At 43.1% G+C, this 18,015-nt stretch overlaps 1 protein-coding gene across 1 annotated transcript; it reads left to right on the forward strand.

Annotated features, from left to right (window-relative positions):
* Window positions 1-14,659: 14,659 nt before the first annotated feature.
* TMEM17 (transmembrane protein 17) lies at window positions 14,660-17,484 on the forward strand. The gene is made up of 4 exons (XM_079298184.1): window positions 14,660-14,844; window positions 16,341-16,444; window positions 16,678-16,791; window positions 17,191-17,484. Exons 1-4 carry the CDS (start codon window positions 14,697-14,699, stop codon window positions 17,479-17,481), a joined length of 657 nt encoding a protein of 218 aa, XP_079154310.1. The 5' UTR covers window positions 14,660-14,696; the 3' UTR covers window positions 17,482-17,484.
* Window positions 17,485-18,015: the final 531 nt, after the last annotated feature.

The raw sequence follows: 18,015 nt of genomic DNA on the forward strand, positions 1-18,015 counted from the left end.
AAGGCATTTCAGGTAGGAGTCCAGCTGGGATGGAGCAGGCTGTGCTGCTCCTGGGCTGGCAGGAAACAACAGTCCCTAGACATTAACATGATGGACATGTCGACACAGGGAAACGTATGGCACCAATTAAGGCAGTATCAACAATTATGCAGAACACAGTTGAGTGGATTAATTTGTTGCCTGGAGTAGAGGCTGCCAGGATGAAGCTGGCTGTCAAGAGACATGCTTTCATCTTGCCTGCTGCCTAATGCCAAATGTTTGGAAGGCCATGTGCACTAAGGATGATCACTGGGTTTCTTTTTCCACCAGCACTCCTGGAGCAAGGAGGGCACAACAACTAATGTCTCCACTTGACTTCTTTCTTCTTGGTAAGGGGAAAAAAAAAACCCCAAAACCCAAACCCACACTTTAAAAGAAGTCCCCAAATGACCATCATTCCTGAAAGACTAGTAAGAACTACAAAGTAACTGGGAAAGGATAGTTGTTTTCTTGCTCAGAAAGGCTTTCTTTTGCTGAGGGACTGATGTGCTAACTCATTTGTCAAATACACTTTGCCCTGGTTCTCTAAGCAGAGAGAAGAAAGATGTGACTTTTTTTTCAACTTGCTATTTTTACACTGACCAGAAGGATACTGACACCCTCTCTCTTTTTTCCCACCCGTTCTTTGCCAAGGAAGATGCAAAATTACCTCTAGCAAGTTCTGACTAAGTTCTCCTGCCTTGCCAAACACTGTAAGAACAAACAGCTGATTTTCCCTAAAATCCTTATGTTTGCAACATGCTACATAGGTCTGAGGCTGTCAGAGTATTAAACAGCAAAGAAAAAGCTAGAACTTGTAAATAACCATTTACTGCATTAATATGCAGCAGCATCTGAATTCATGCTAAAGCTTTGTACCAGCTGTGCTTTGTCCCAAAATCCAATTTAAAAAATCCCAACTGCTTATGCCTGTTCCTACAATATGAAGGACATTCAGCTATTCTCCATAAACTCTGGTGTTTCTTCCAGTGCATCTGCTCCCACATCAGGCTTCCATTTGTCCATATTTAGCCTTGTTAAACTACAGCATGCCTACCTGAGATATAAATTACCTTGAGGCTTGGAGTGATGCCATCCCAAGTAAGGAAACTATTCCTAACACTGCACTCCTTAATTTAATGCAGGCAGAAGTCCCCTGCCCACTTACAACACAGCACACACTGACGACAGTTGTTGATGGAGAAATTCAGTTTCCATCCAACATTCCCAGTAAACACATTGTTCTCAGAGTAGCAGAGCCATGAAATCTGTTCTTTTTCAGAAGGTTTATATCCTGTGTGCCTTAGTCCCTGAGACATTTATAGCATATTTGCAGCTTGGCAATATTCCTGTCACAAAATCTTCCAGGTCCTTCCTATTATCTACTTCCAACACCTCCATGGAACTCTGATGTATTTCTGGGTGATTTGCCCCATTTTTCTAACTTAGTGCTCATTTGCCTTCATTTCAAGAGCTGTGTGTCATTTTCTTCAGGGTTTTCTTCAGGCATAGCTCCAAGACTCTCCAAACAAAACAAAACCAAAACAAAAAAAAAGATAAAATCTCAAAAAGGCACTTCCTGAAAAGTTATTTCTGCAGCCAGTAATCCTCTGCCTGCTGCCAGGTACATCATCATGCTTGGAAATAGCAGTCTGGATCTGTGCCAGATGGGTGATATCCCCCTTCCCAGGAGGGGAGAGAGGCAGTTCCCAAAGCACAGAGGGGAAAGGGTCCCCCTTGCATGTTTTTCCCCTGGCCAGAAGCTCTTCATATCCATGGGGTTCCCTCCAAGCCTCCTGCTCTCCAGCACTACTCCCAAGGTGGCCTGTCCCACTGCCCCTTCTTATCTGCTGTTCCCAGGTGTTTCCAACACAGCCTAAGGGGAAGAGAGGGCCAACAGTAATGCCAGGGAGAACCGAGGAGGGTCAAAGCAGGACAGGACAAATTGTATCCATTCAGACGTGCCAAAATCTGATTTTTTCCTCAATTAAACTTCTAAACGTCTACATCATTAAGAATTTTGATGAGGAGGAAAAAAATGTATTCCCTCATCTTTTTCCTCCTGCTAGCAACTTCAATAGAAAAATTTCCTCCTAAACATCTTTTCATTACCACCTTTATCCTTTTTCTACCATTTTCTTTTACTTGTATTATTTTTGAGCTCTGACAACTGGAAATGTTATCAGAAATGTCAAGATAATAAAACATCCACTAAACAATAAAATATATGAGAGAGGAAAAATAGTGGCAAGACTTCATTCAGCCTTTTAGATTAAGTAGCACAAGAAAAGGAGAAAATAGTGAACTCAAAATTCCAAAATATCTACAGATCACCTCCCTTTTAAAAAAAATCTTTAATTTTTATGTGAAAAGTACTTCTAAATACATGGAGATGGGCATCTTCTGAAAGATAAGTCAGGTTTCAGTGATGCCTTATTTTTCTGCAGGGGAGTTAAAAAAAAAAGGACAGCTCAATATAATGAAGGTTTAGTCATCAGCATCACATGATCAGTGATTAAGAGGAGCATGATTCCATGCAGACTGCTTCCCCAAATCAGGGTAGAGGGGAGCTTCAGGTGGCCCTGGATGATGGCAGAAGGTACAGGACAGAGCATGCTGTAACAGCAAGGGCACTGCTAAAATACTCATGAGCTTCTCACCCTCCCACAAGGAAGGAGAGGGTGGAGCCCACATGAAACCCACGTGTAGTCTATGACTTCTGCATGGCTGGGAATAAGAGACAGCAGAACAATCTGCTCCAGCCTGCTTTTAAAGAAATGACTCGGCCATTCAAGCGTACTGAAATATTAAACATTGTTTACATGTTGAAGGACTCGAAAATGAAAGGTTTTCTTCACAAAGAGTGGGAAGTGTGAGCTGAACAACAAAGTCAATCCTCCTGTATGAAGCTCCTCATGGGCACCTCCTGGGACATTTCATCCTGGTCTGCAGGAAGAAATATGTATTTTATATATATATATATATAAAATAATTCCCATATCCAAAGGGAAGTCACCTCTCCCTATCCAAGGCTTCCCGAGCAGCCAGCACACAGCAGTGAGTGTGGGCTGGATCCCGAGCACAGCTCCCTCTACATCCTCCCCCTCAGGGAGCACTTACAGCTTCAACAGCACTTCACAAGCCAAAATCTGCAAATCCATGGCGCTCTCTAGTGTTTTGGCTCTACTCGGGAGAAACACGAGCATCCCAAGGCACTGCCATCATTCCAGAGAGCGTGGTACAAACACCAGGCACAGGGATGCCCGAGGTTTGCGGCTCATTTGGATGAGTTTGCCATTGTCCAGGTTTGTTTGGGTTGGACTGCACCTTCTGGTGGATGCTGCTCCAGCTGCCTGGCACCTGCAGTGCCTCCAGGGCAAGCATCTCAGCAAAACCAGCATCTTAAGCTTGATGGACAGAACTATTTCAGGAAAGTTTCTGATTTCAGGAGACCCTAAGTGTAATCCTGTCAGGTCCCACACTGGCCATCAGTGATGTGTAACACCGGCTGTCACTTCGGGCTGCACCCTCGGAAAAACCCGCATGGAGGAGCTGTCCTAGAGACAGCTCCAGGGAGGGCTGTGGGAGTGGGACAGGGCAGCACAGGGCAGGCTGAGGGCTCCTGGGGACCTGCAGGTGCCGTGAGCCATGAAGAACAGCCGCCTCCGTGGAAGCACCAGTCCTTCCCTAAAGTCTCACCTCTCCCCGTCACTGCTTCATGGGGGAGGAGAATGAGGACAAAGCACATTTGTAGCTCTTGCAGGCAAGCACAATCCAAAAATGCACCTACTCTGATTTGCTGTTAAACAGCTTCCTGGTCCCTTTGTTAAATGTTTTCTGCTCTGATACCATGTCTCTCTCCTGAGCTTCTCTGAGGCTGACAATTCACGACAGAAATACAGCACACCCGACAGACCCACAGCCTCAGGTCCAACTCTGTCTGCCATGTGACAAGATCGATGTGGCAATTTGCTGCAGAACATACGAGATTCCATCTCCTCTCCCTCTTTTTCTCTCTCTCTCCCCTAATATACATTTCAAATTAAATCAGCATCCAAAGAGAGGAGACTCCTCCAGTGCCCAGGAGAACTATTTTCTCCAAGCTCACAACACTGGCTGGTGATACTCACACCGTGTAATTGATTTGATGTGTGCCATGTTTCAGTGGGATAAACACAACCCCCTGGACTCCTGGCATTCCAGCATCTCCAGCCTAAGCTCCTTGTTACTGGTGTGTTGGGAGTCCAGTGAAGACACTGAGTAGTTTTGACATGGAGATAAATGCTCTTATCTTCAGCTCCCAACATTACTTCTTTGAATAAGCACTCCTGACAGTTTTCACTGCTCAAGCTGCTCTGCAGCAGGGGTCAGCAAGAGGGGGAAGCCTTTAAAACCCACCTTATTTCAGTAAACTCCTCTGCTGGGAGAATAAGCTGGGCTTGCCATCAAACCAGAGGACTTTCAGTGGGACACGTCATTAAAATTCACAGGGAATAAATTAGGGCCCTCTCAGGCAACACACATAAGCACCTGAAAAAACCACTCAGTTTAGGCTTACCTGTTGCTCTGTGGTTTTAGCAAGTCCCAGACAGACATTCCTCTCCAGAACCTTGGATACAACTGCAACCACCAGCAAAACTGTGCATTCAAACTGTGCTGTGCTGCCGAGAAACCTTCTTATTTCACAGCCAAAATGTGAAAATGTGAATTTTAAAGTATCTTTTAGAAGGTTGGTACCAGAACCAGAAGAAAACTTGACCCTTCAAATCCGTCACCTCTTGCTATAGCACACTGCCAGAGTGAAAATCTTGCTTTGTGCTTCCTCTCCTCTTGCTGCAAGGCTGACTCCAGACCACAAACCTGATCATTAAGCCACGACTCAGCTGGAGCTCAGGAAAACCTCACTGATTTGAAAGGATTTAGGATTTTGCTCTCTGCTTCTCTACACGGGGATTAAATAAATATTCTCCTGCTAGAAAAGTGCCACACATCTGCCTGAGTTCAATGGCTTCTTAAAAGTAAAGACATGGAGAAGTTGCAGTAATTTCTAATAGTGTGGCAGAGGGTGAGTTCTAGGGCCAAAGCAGTATTTCAGGCACTGTAAATCCAGTTCATCTGTCTTTAATAGATGGAACAGACTTTGACAGGAAAAAAATGAGAAACATATAATAGACAAAAAAATCCAGGACAATAAATCGGCAGAAGAAATAATTTTAAAAGTGCCTGAAATATATCAGGAGGGAGATGTCTAGAGAAACAGTAGGTCTCAGATGGACCAAGCAAGCAGAGGAAACAATCAAATAGGGAAGGTACAACCAAGCCAAACAATGTCTTTGTAATCAGTATTCACACCGAAGTATGAGTGAGGTTAGAAAAAGGCAGAAGAAAAATAGCTATTATGTAAGTGACTGTCTATGCTGAGACACCACCTGACATGCAGGGAAAAAGTAATAAGAGCAGCACTGGAAAAAAATCAAGATGTCCTGTGGAATTGAATCCGCCAGACTGACAGCAGCTTTCTAAATGCACAGGCCAACAAAGCAACTGAGGTCCTGACAAGAATATGGAATTCATCTTCACACAGCTATTACTGCACAGGGACCCAAAAAGGCCAAGATCATTGTGGGATGAGCCTAACAATTCTAAAATGCCCAGCCTAAGAAAAAACATCTGAGAAAAGTCATGGAGTTTGAAATGAAAACCCCTCAGGCCAACTGCAGCTGCGATCTTTTTCTTTTAAGTCAGTGAAGTTACTCTGAATTTTTAGTGGAGGAATCTAGTTTTGGTACTGGCCAGAGCATTCTGGGAGAGTCTTTGAACTCTGGCAATGAAATATTCACCTGCACAAATCAAAAAGTCTCCATCTATATCCAGTTCCTAGAGTGGTAAGAGGGAAGAGTTACAGAGACGTCTAAAACAAACAACATTTTAAAATAATATCTGCTAAAATTACCAAAGAGGAATTAAACTCTGTTTTATTTTGCTGAGTTGAAAAGCCACCTAGGCTGTGTATGCACTTATATGTTACCACACCAAATGCCAATCACAAAGAAATCCTGAGTGTGGAAGGCACAGGATTGCACACTAACCACTGAATGATATTGCCACAAGAGTGAGCACCCTGTGGATCCACAGGGCACATTCACTATTAGTGTGTGAAGTGATGAAGAATAGACAGAAATAGTAACCACAGCTGGTGATCACAGGCTCATTCAGACTCCAGCTGTATAAATTACAACCTCTCACTGAGGAAGCTCAGTGATATATTCAAAAAGCAAAATGAGAAGCATGTTGCTGATAACAATTGAAACAAACCAGCCCAATACCTGACTCGCACCAACCAAACTTCTCTTGCTCTCAGCAGGATCAGAATTTTACCTGAGAAGAAACAATTGCTCCTAATTTGGCTTGAGCATGAGAGAGACATGTTAAGGCACCTTCTGAGAGATACCCTGGAAAAAAAAGACATAGATATTTTACAGATGTTAGAGACAGATGTATCAGTCTTGACTTCTGGAGATATCTTAGCATGTCCCAAACTCTCAACTGTACAAACTATCTGAGAATCTGTATTTCTATCAATTTAATAGCTGCAGAGACATTTAAGAAGGTGGAAACATGCAGAAAAGCCAGATCCTTTTAATGCACTTCTACTTGGGAGCCCCAAAGCAGCTGGATCACTTGCCATTTTCCATATGCTGGGGCAGTATTTGTCTGTGAAATGGAGTACTGCAGTTTCCAGAAATCAGTATGTGAAATTAATCAGCCCAAATATCATTCCAACATTTGCAAATCAAATAGCATTTAAATCTGATGAAAGTCATGACTGCAAATTCAGGAGCAGTTAGAAAAGATTTTTTAAATTACAATTTCTCTGAAGCATTTGAGACTAGAAAGACACTTAGACATAGGCAAAAAGGGACAAAACCCAAGTTAAAGAAATCTGATGAAAAATTCTACTTCAGCTAAAGTCTACATCTCAACATCTTATTAATGTCAAAGCAACATGAACTGAGGCTCATAGAGAGCAGGCTGAATGAAGCCTTTACTATCATCCAGACCCTTGTGATCATTATCCTTTCTGCAGCATTCCCACCTGAAAAGTTATTTGTTACCCTAGACTCAGCAGAGCTCTTAACACATGCTGAACCCAATCAAATCAAGACTGGACAAGAAACAAGCTCTCACTCCATTAGGCCTTATAAAGCTCACTGCAGAAGTGCCTAGTGAAGTGACTTCACACTGGGGCAATTCTTGAGCTCCTCTGTGCAATGTATGCTGCCAATAGGTGTTTCTGCAAGCAAGGGTCCTGGGGATGCAGGAATATCTCATCACCTTCTGCCAGGACACACTGACAAGTAGGGACTGTCTAGGAAATTTTTTCAGTGGTCCTTACAGTAGTATTTCTTGAGGCAAGGCTGAATGCCATGGAAACCAGCAACTTTGGAACTAATTTGCAAACTCAAGCTACTAACCAAATGTGATGTTAAAGGCCCTCCATGTCTGACAAGTGAGACTTTATTATAAACAGTCTTTATGAGGACTGCTTGAATTTACCTCCAGGGTTCTTTGGTCTCACAGTTTAGTAGGAAAAAAAAAAAATCTTTTTTATATTATAACACTCAGAAATCCACTTTCAGCACAGGAGCAAATACTGACTTATACTCATGCTGTCTCAAGTAGGTGCTTGCCTTTTATAAACAAATTCACCTGCAGTGACTATAAAGCAGTAACAAGGCTCCCAGGGAATGCTATATATGCACATGATACATGCTAGTGTGTTTCAGGAAAGTGATACACATTTTGGAGATTAGAAGATAATAAAATGAAGGAAATAACTCCTCATCTGAGCATTCAAAGGAAAAGACTGCTGAGAAAAAAATGTGGATAGACTCCAGCCTTATAGTAATTCCCTTCCATTCTGCATTTGGCATCGAGTTCTTTCTGATTTCTTTACTCAGGCTTATTTTCCCTCAGGGGAAATTCATTACAGTTAGAACACTGCCCATGATTTCCTAATACGAATTTATGCAGTTAATCACACTGGCGTCTCTCAAGGCGTCTGTTGCTTTGCTTTGGGAAATTCCTGTTATCCCTGCAGGACAGCAGGCTCAATGCTGAGTGAGTTGTCATGCCTCATATCCAAGGAAAGGAGATGTTCTTTAGGTGTGACCAACACAGGCTGCCTGGTACTGTGGTGGGCAATCTGTAGTGTACAACAGAACTCCTCTGGTGTGTTCATCTCTTGAATATTTTCCTGTGTCTGCCTACTAGATTTTCTCACAAGGGAAGCAAGGGTACCTCACTGTGATAAACACCCAGCACCAGTCCACCTTCCATTTTAATTACTTGTTACTGGCCTTGGTGGCAAAGTACATAATTGGTCACACTGTAACACAAAGCTGAAGGTTTTAGCCCTGTTCTTCCCTCTCCACTACACTGCTGCAACTCAGTAATTCTACTGAGGCAAAAATCTGGCTCAAACTGAGCTAATTCAAATTAAAGAAGTAAGAAATCACTGTACAGCAGCACTTTCCAGCAGACTCCACTTTTTCCCACAGGTATCTCTCCAATTTGTCCTTCCAACATGTATGAACTTGCCTCTTGATGTGGATGCTGCAGTTTGGAAACAACACTTGGCCTGCACAGTGAGCTCAGGGCATTTCTAATTAGAGATGCTGCACCAGCATCATGTGTTTGAAAATACTGTTGTAATAAATCCTGCAGCTGCAGATTGAATATTTCATAAAGGCAGGCATGACCTTGGAGGACAGAGTTTGAGGGGGAAATTTGCTCTTAATTGAGTTCTGTAATAAAGCATTTCAGGGTGAAGAGGACTGCAAGCTGGATTTGATCCTTCAGTCCTGTCCCCACTGTGAATGGGAACAATTCAGCATCCAGGAAACCTCATTTTTAAGCAACATCTTTAAGAATTCCTCTAGACTTTCCCCAATCTTAAGCACCACTTTATAGACTCTGGTTTGGTGAGGAGCTCCATCTTCAGAAGAAATATAGAAATTTTACATGTCAAAAACAGCAGGCAGGGGAGTTCAAAATGATCATTTGTACCATGACAGTAACTATAAGGGCTGAGACTAAGGTGCAATGGCTCAGGTAACCAGCACATACCCACAAATAACAAGGCCCTGCTTTAAACAATTGAAAGTGCAATAAAAAAAGAATTAAGTGCTCTTTGGAGCTTCTGAGAGTCACTGCACTCTTTCTTCTTACTGCTTGATGAGAACTTGAGTCAAGTTTGTTTTGTCTGGAAACACAGCAAAGAGCCTAAAGCCAACAGATTATGGAATAAAAGTAAGTAGGGAGCCAAACCCACATGGCAACAGAGTGATATTGTAGGTTGCAGTGGTGTTGCACTATCATGCTCAAAACATACCCCATGTTGTATGAGCCAGAACTCTGCTTTTCCTAGGCAGTGAGATTTGTGGGATTCACAGTCATCCTCACAAGTTGTCACTCTCACAAGGATAAAGGTGGCCTGGGCAAAGAGAACAAAGGAAACACAGTGGTGCTGACCTGAGAACACACCACCCCCGCATTCTCAGTTACCTTTGCAAACCAGCAAAGCTTCAAAGCAGAGAGAGAGATTGCCCTTGCTTAGAAATCCAAATTTAGACATCCAAATGTATATCAAAGACTCCAAATACCTAACCTCAGTTTAGGGCGCTGCTGCTACTCCCATTTAAATTCCACAGAAGCTGTGGCATACTCACATTGTTGAAATTAGACATTTATGTAATTGTCCAAACCCTGAGATCAGTTTGTCAACTAAACAACAGCCCTCTCTGCCTTGTGGCTTCTTTATTTCCTAAATGATCAAATGACAAATGTAACCCTCCATCACTCACTCAGGACTCAGGCTTGAGCTGCTTGCAAAGGATGTACAAAGCAACTATTACAGACACCTGTCAGCAGAGTGCAACAGCAAAATCGATTCTGCCTTTGCACAGCTGACACAGATTGGAGATAAATTTTTAAATTCCAAGCCATCTTTGGATTCTGCAATAAAGAGAGAAAGCACTGGAACTGCCAGTGTCCATGTCCCAGGAAACATTTTAGCAAGAGTTACACAGACTGCAGGTGAAGCATTTGGTGTGGTAGCCAGGAAACACAAGCAGCCTGACAATCTGGAGGAGCTCAGACCACAAAGCAACATCTGGGAGAGCTTACATCTCTGTAAAAAGGTTCAATTTCAAAACTTTCATGCACCTTGATTTAGCAAAACAATGAGACTCTAGTGGTAATCAGTAGAGAAGTACAGATGCATTCAGCAAGCACATTGCTCCCTCCCATAGGCAGCTTTCTGGGGGAACCCACCAAGAGAGAAGAGGTGAAGCCTCTCTAACTAGTTTGGATTGCACAAGCAATACTTAGACAGTAAAAATTACTGTATGAAAGATCAGCTTGCCTATCCATGCAAAGATGAGACCAAGGCTGAAGCCCCATCAAGGATCTTTAGTGAGAACCAGGCTCAGAATCCACCATTAAAATCTGGAACACATTTGCAATACAAACAATAAAACTAGTTTAATAACCATGCCAGCTTTCAGACTTTCACAGAATGCTTGACAAAACTACGAATCAGCAAAATAAAACAAGCTAGGGAGTGGCTCTAACTAAATACCAATTTCAGCAAGAAGAAATTCAATCTGCAGGAGCAAATAACAGCCTTTCTTCTTTTGTTGTTGTTGTTTTGGTTTTTTGTTTTTTCTTCCCTGCAGTCCTTATGCTTAAGATTTAAATAGCCAATATATATTTAATGCATGGAATCCTTGCAGTGATATGTACTTGATAATACTTGACACAAGGGCCTGGGCTAAGTCTCATCAGCAACAATAATTGTTTACCAGACACAAATATCCCACAGGTGTGAGATGAAAATCTGCCCAAGTGACACAGAGGAAAAAAACACTGTCCTGGGGTATCACAAGGCAGAAGTACAACTATGAAATTACTCTGGCAGACATTGGCACAGCTAATAACATGATAATTTCAATCACACATTAGAGTCTTCATGGAATCTGTAATTTGTTAAAACTCCCAATCTGCCACTCCATTCTGAGAACACGAGGAGGAAGCAAGCCTGTACTCTGTCTGCCTGTACATAGATTGGCTCAGCAGCATTTTCCCATCTTTTCCAGCATTTCTGTTAAAATACCAGACAGGCATTAGGGAGAAAGCAAGGAGGAGAGCAATTTCTGTTGCTCACACACATCAAGAGACAGCAGCACAGGCATGCCAGGGAAAATAGCTTTTGTGAGATTCCACACCAACACCTTCAGAAATACAGCAATTGTGATTCAGGTGCAAAGGTAAACCACTGGAACCATTCAAATGAACCCTGCATTGCTGAAATGCCAATTGTGTAAAACTGCTGCTACTTCATTTTAGTGATATACTGCACCTGGTGTTTATGGCTTTGTGCTGGTGCCAGAGAGCTCCAGGAGCTTTGGTATGCAAGCCAGGCCAGTGTCTACCAAGTTAGGTGCACTGCTGTGGACACACAAAGATACAATATTTTTCTGATTTAAACCTTTCAGGCAGATTTTTCACAGATTTTGTTTTATTTATAGCTAGCACATGTGGAGAGAAACAAAAGAGTGATTTAAAATACTGTGCCACTGTGAGCCTATTTCTTCCAGTTTCATATTTCAGTATCTTCTTTTGAAGCCCAGAGAACTGGAAATCTGGTTATTTCTACATAAACATCCACTTGAGGAGAAACAGAGATTCACTAAGGGAATGCCTCTCCATTGAGAACAGAAAAGGCCAGAAAGAGTTTTGTCACAAAAGCTGGAAACATGACACTATTTATGCAGATGGTCATGGTCTCTGTTACAGCCATGTAACAATTCAGTGTTCTTCCTTCTCCCACTCCTTATGGCACAGATTCTTGCCTTTCTGTTACAGAAAGATCTGATATGTCAATGGAGATGCTCCAGGTATTCTGAACCTTCAAGTTTTAAGGTTCTCTTCTGCTTGAAGAGGTGATCTCCAACCCTCCCTACAGAAAATCCAAATAATCCTGATCACTAAATTGCTGAAAGATAAAAATTAAAAAAGGGGAGGCTGTAGTCTAACAAAATTCAAACAGAAATAGTAAAAACAAAGAGTTTCTCTTCAGGGAATATTTTAAGTGTCTGCACAGACAAAAATATTAAACAAAAATGTGCATAACTTTATTTTGTGGTGATATGCAGGATGCTGGGCCATCTGTTGAAAATGGAAGGCTGCCAAATATCACAGAGTCATGCCTTGAATCTGGAAGCTGAGCCTACATGGCAAATCCATACATTTCTTGTGGTGCCTGCATGCTATCAGCCTTTCCTTTACCTACCCCTCTGTTCTACATTTCCTTGGCTGCTAAACTGGATTGCTTCAGATTTGACAAGGCCAGACCCAATTCTGCAAAATAGCATTGGGTGCTGCAGAGCTGCTGGCAGGATACCTGGCTGCATGCTTGAAGGTTTTCAGAATTGGGGAACAAAAGACAAGCAGTATTTGGAAGAAATGGATGCCCATACAAAGTCACTGGTATCAGGAAAAAGCATAACATTGTGTAGTTCAGGAAAAATTATTCCATTTTTCACAAGAAGTAATCAAAAGGAAAATCCTTATAGCCTGAACTTTTACACAGCACCAACTTACACAATGAAAAAAACCTTGAGACTTCCATGAATATCTGACTTAATCAAAACTCTGTTATACTTTTAATTTATAGAAACCTGATTCTTGTGTCTAAGTAGTTGAGAATATGGGATGAGAGTTTCCCTAACTTCTAACTTGAAGAGTGCTTAATCAGGTCAGGACCAAGGCAACAAGAATAAAACAAAATTTTCATTGAAAATCTCATACAGATTCCTCCTTTGCCCCAGTCTGCAGCAGAGAACTTTATGGAGATATTGGTTAAACAGTGCAAAAGTCACCATTACAGCTGTTGAGCCCAAAAGGAAATAATTTCCAGCACCCACTGTCAATTGATACAGATGGTACTTTTTAAAGTTCAGAAACCCATTCGTTAATGCTGGCTTTGATAAAGTTGCCTCAAATGCAAAAATTATCCTGACATTCTTCTAGCATTTTAATTGTTTTTTAATGCAGATTCCTGCTGGCATAGCCATGTCTGGAGAAGTCCTTAGGAAAGTATCAGTTGTCAATATCACACCATTCATCAGCTCCAAAGCCAAATGGATTTCTCAGAATTCCTGCTTGTTTAGGCATCCTTCTCTGTAGTCCTCCCAGTGTGATAGGATGGAATTAAATTTAAACTAGGCTTTAAATTATTTAGTTGAAGATAATTGAGTTTGGGAAGTCATACCAGAGCATGATCACCCTGGCAATAAGCTGAACATGATGAGAGGTGGGGGAGCAGGAGAAGTGAACTGGCATGCTTGGCCCAGGGAAAGTGGGGCTTTGTCCCCTTCCCACCCTAACCATCCTATAGCCCTGTGTCACATTAGGTGCAGAAAATTTCACCTAGGAAAAGGCACAAGCTGCTCTCTTTCATTCTGGTGCCACAGAAATTAACTAAGAATGGCATCGTTTTCTTCTCAAAAGAATCAGGCCGTAAGGTGATTGAAAAGCCTAGGGAGCAAATTACCTCGTTTCTAGGGGGCCTATATTTTCCAAATAAAAGAAGCATAAGGAGAAGTTGAGTTTCATTATTAACTTATTGTGATTCCATGAAATCTCATGTAAGTGAGAGGAATGTCGGACTTGTCTTTACAAACGAGCTGTGGATCTGCTGGTAGATAAGATTAGCACTGAGAGATAAAAGAAACAATGGGATGCATTCCACTGATTGATGAATGGAAAAAGATATTTGCCTTTACAAATAAATTGTAGGTTTGCTGATAAATGAAACTGGATATTGAAAGATGAAAGCAGCAATGGGGAAAAAATTATGAATTCTATAAGAGTTAAAAATTAAAAGGAAGGGTTATACATTAGAGGGAGATCTCAGGTATCAGGCGTTCTCTCAAGTACCTCAGCCAGTGGGGAAAGACAGAGGGAAACACAGCCGGGAAATGAGGATAAAAAGGAGGCTGAATCCTCCAAAAACTTGAGAAATCCCAGGGGAATGCCTCATGGCCTCTCCCTTTATTCGAATAAAGCAAAAAGGACTCCTCTGTCTCCTTTTTGGACATAAACCTCTGGTGTTCGTGGATTAATTTTCCTGACACAAGGGACAAAGCTAACGTGGCAAGAATGGCTGTGTTGATCTCACCACTTTTAACTTCAGAGTAGCACACACAGATTTCCTGTATTTCCTGGCTCAGTTACACCTCCATCTCTCGTAAAATGAGTCGCTCACATCCACTTTAAGTGGCAACATTGAATTCTTTTCACTGCCCCTCTCCCTCTGGCCGTCATCGAGGACCAGCACTCTCCCGCATTTATCCAGCAAAGCGGTTCTAGCTTTCCGCTTAGCTTCTCAGAAAACCACACCCCGCAGAGTGGGGGAAAAAAAAATCCTTCTGACTGACCCGAGAGGAAGGAAAGGGACGCCAGCGGCAGCTCGGAGCAGCCGCACGCCGCAGCGGAGCGGGCTCCATCCCGCCAGCGCCGCGCCCGCGGGCTCGGGGCCGCCCTGAGGGGAGGCTCCGCCCGGGCCCGGCTCCGCCCCGCGGGCCGCAGCGCGCCGGCGCGGCCCGGGCGGGATGGCGCGGCCCGAGGGGCCCCCGACGCTGCCGGAGCCGCTGCGGCGGCGGCTCGTCTCCTTCAGCAGCTCCATGTTCAGCGACGGACAGCGCGCCGCGCTCGGCGACCTGCCCCCCGCCCCCCCGGGCTTCCCGGGCTACCGCGCAGGTACCGCGCGGGCGGGCCTGGGGCTCCTGCCCAGCCGGGCCCGGGGCTCTCCTGCCCAGCCGGGCCCGGGGCTCTCCTGCCCAGCCGGGGCTCTCCTGCCCAGCCACGGCCGGGGCTCTCCTGCCCAGCCGGGCCCGGGGCTCTCCTGCCCAGCCGGGGCTCCTGCCCAGCCGGGCCCGGGGCTCTGCTGGCTGCCCAAGGCCCCGCTGGCAGGAGCTGCTGTGGCTGCAGGCTTTCTCTTTATTGAGCCTGCCCGCCGTGGTGACCGATGGCTGCGCCCATCGTGTGGCCGCTGTAACTTGCGGGCCCCTTTTCTAACCTCTAGCGCCACAGTAGGAAATGCGCACAGTACTCCTAGGCAGAAAGGCGGTGTGGATTTCAGCCCATAAATCCCTTCTAAACCGATCGAATTAATCAAAAAGACTCTCTTATTTCAAGGAGGAATTCCCACTTCCGTTGTGTAGTGGTACTACTAATGCTTACTAGTTCTTCATTTAATTTATCAAACGTTTCAGGAATAGCTTTTATCTTTAGTCCTTTTTTCTTTAGCTTCCTGTTTCAAACAATACTTCTATGTTAATATCCAATCCACTGAAACCAGTTGCGAATTATTGGACATCGGGGTTTCAAAAATTAAGTTTTACACAGACATGTCTTGGTGAGTTGCTGTAGCAACTGGCCATTGCAATACTTTCTAGCTTTTCTATTAATTTTAGCAATCCCTGCAAATAAGCATTAATTTAATTTGGGGATAGAAAAATGAATTAGAATTGGCTTCTATTGTTTAAACATTCATCCAAACACAGTTTCAGAACTTGCATAGAATTTATAAATAGCAATGCCATGTCAAGGAAACCTTTAAAATACCTAAACATTGTAATCAGAATTGAAATTAGAACTCTTGGATTCTCTGCTTTTAAGTAAATTTTTCCTTAAGACTGATCTTGTAGGTCTATTATAAAATCATAAGTACAGAATTTACTGCCCACATGTTGGAGTTTGAGACTTGCTTTTCTCTATATTGCATTGTGTGATTGCATTTTGTTCTTTGCAGACTTTAGGTTGACACATATTTGAAACTTATAAGAATCAGATTAATTACTGGCTTCCATCCAGGTGTCTGTTTAAATAAAATGTTGAAAATGGAGAGTGGGCCATGCAAGTCCTACCCTCTAGCAGCTCTCTTGAGCTAAGCTTCAGATGGTTGAGTAAGCTAAAAGCCACCAGGTAATCAACAATTGGATGCTCAACTTGAATATATGACTAAATAATAAAAAAGCCACTTTGTCTCAGGAACCAAAATGTTCCTTAGATTCCAGGAAATTTTGCAACTCTAGCTGGGTGTGAGGATTTCCTCTGGAAAAATAAAAAAAAAATTCTTAACATTTAATTTGACTGGGAAGAGTCAAATTACTGCTCTTCATGAAGCTAAAATGGAGTAGTATCCTTCTGTCATATTTACAGCAGGAGTGATAAAATCTTCTTTCTCTCTACAGATTGTGAAATCCTTTCCAGTTTGCCATTGCAGATGTCCCTCTATTTCAATGTTTATTTCTTCCCATTTTGGTGGCTCATCACAGTTGCCATCCTCTACCTAAAGGTGAGAAAGAAGGAAAAGTGCTGGTTTGTAAATGTGTAATTACATCAAACATGGCCTGGTTCAGGATACAGCTCACTGGAATTAGAGGTTTTTTACATTGATTTGGGAATTCATGGAAGCTGGAGCTTCAGGAGTGTTTCTATGCCACTACTGTCAGCTGACAGTAGCACAGAGTATCTTCATTTAATCACAGCACGGCAAAAAGAAACTTTTACTTTCTTCTTCCCCTCCAGTATCCAGACTTATCAGATTATTACAAGTTCATCCTGGTCACCATCATGATCCTGGTCTCTCTAACAGAGCTTATTCGACTCTACCTGGGATATGTGGGCAATCTCCTAGAGAAAGTAAGTTACCAAATCTGCATAGTAATTTCTGCAAGAATATCTGCTTTTGGGAGTTGTACATGAACTGGCAGGCATTTTATTTAGGAGATTTAGGTTGAGGAAATGGTTGTTTCTCTTCAGTTGCACTCTGCATCTTCTATTCCCTTGGCATTGGCTTCCACTTAATTTTGTAAATTCCAAGTAGTTTTCTCTCACAAGAGAGCTGTCTCACTCCCTGAAATTGTTTTGTAAGGAAATAAAAGTACACAGGATATGAAAATACGAAGCCACCTCTCTTTGCCTTTCCCCATTATGTGCTGGCTTTTGAAAAATAAGGAAAAAATGTGTTTTCTTCACAAGATTTTGGATTTTTTCATCCCATCTGTCAAGTTTTTAATAGGTGATGTCTCCCTGTTATAGGTGCCTGAGCTGGCTGGGTTTTGGCTCCTGACTCTCCTCCCGCAGTTGCCTATAATTCTCTTCTTGCTGTTTAATGAAGGTCTGAAAATCCACTCTCTGGAGCGGGCCGTGCACATCATCTTTGCCGCCTTCCTCTCCTTCCAAGTGCTGGCGGCGTTTTTCACCCTGCGGAGGATGGTGAACACTCTGGCCTCTCGCTTCCGCCTGACGGAGTTCCACCGCCTGGAGGAGCCGCTCCCTGCGCCTGCCCTCCGCAGCCCGGCCGCAGGGAGCGGCTCCCGGGGCTGCTAGGGGCACGCCAATGTTGCCACTCTTCTGTTTCCAGTTTGTTGGGTCATTCTTTGCCTTCTTGCCTCAGAGGTATTACAAAAAATTGATCTCACTCGAGAGCCAGCATGAAGCCTCAGAGGCTGGAGCTCGTTTCTGCAAGGAAAATCAAAGCCAATTGCATAACTGACTTGAGTGGACTCTTACTGAGTGGACTTGGAGAGTTTTATGTGTTACAAAGTTGTGGCATTTAAAAAAAAACCAGAAGCCTTTTTCCTCACTGTTTGCACAATAAATCTTTTTTATACTTTTTTGTGTTGGTACCAGTTTCATCTGTCTTCCAGATATGTTGCACGTATTTAATGTCTGACACCTCTGTTAGGAAAGAAACCCAACCCAAAAACAAACCAAAAACAAAAGCCCCAAGAGATCTTGAGGCTCAAAAAGAAGTTAGTGAACGAAAACTACACTTTCAGAGGTGGTCTTCCAGGTAATTCCAGCACTTAGAAATTCCTTACTACTGTACTTGTGATGTAATTTCAAAGGTATCCATTCCAC

The sequence above is a fragment of the Erithacus rubecula genome (genome assembly GCF_903797595.1).
Source record: "Erithacus rubecula genome assembly, chromosome: 2".
NCBI classification, from domain to species: domain Eukaryota; kingdom Metazoa; phylum Chordata; class Aves; order Passeriformes; family Muscicapidae; genus Erithacus; species Erithacus rubecula.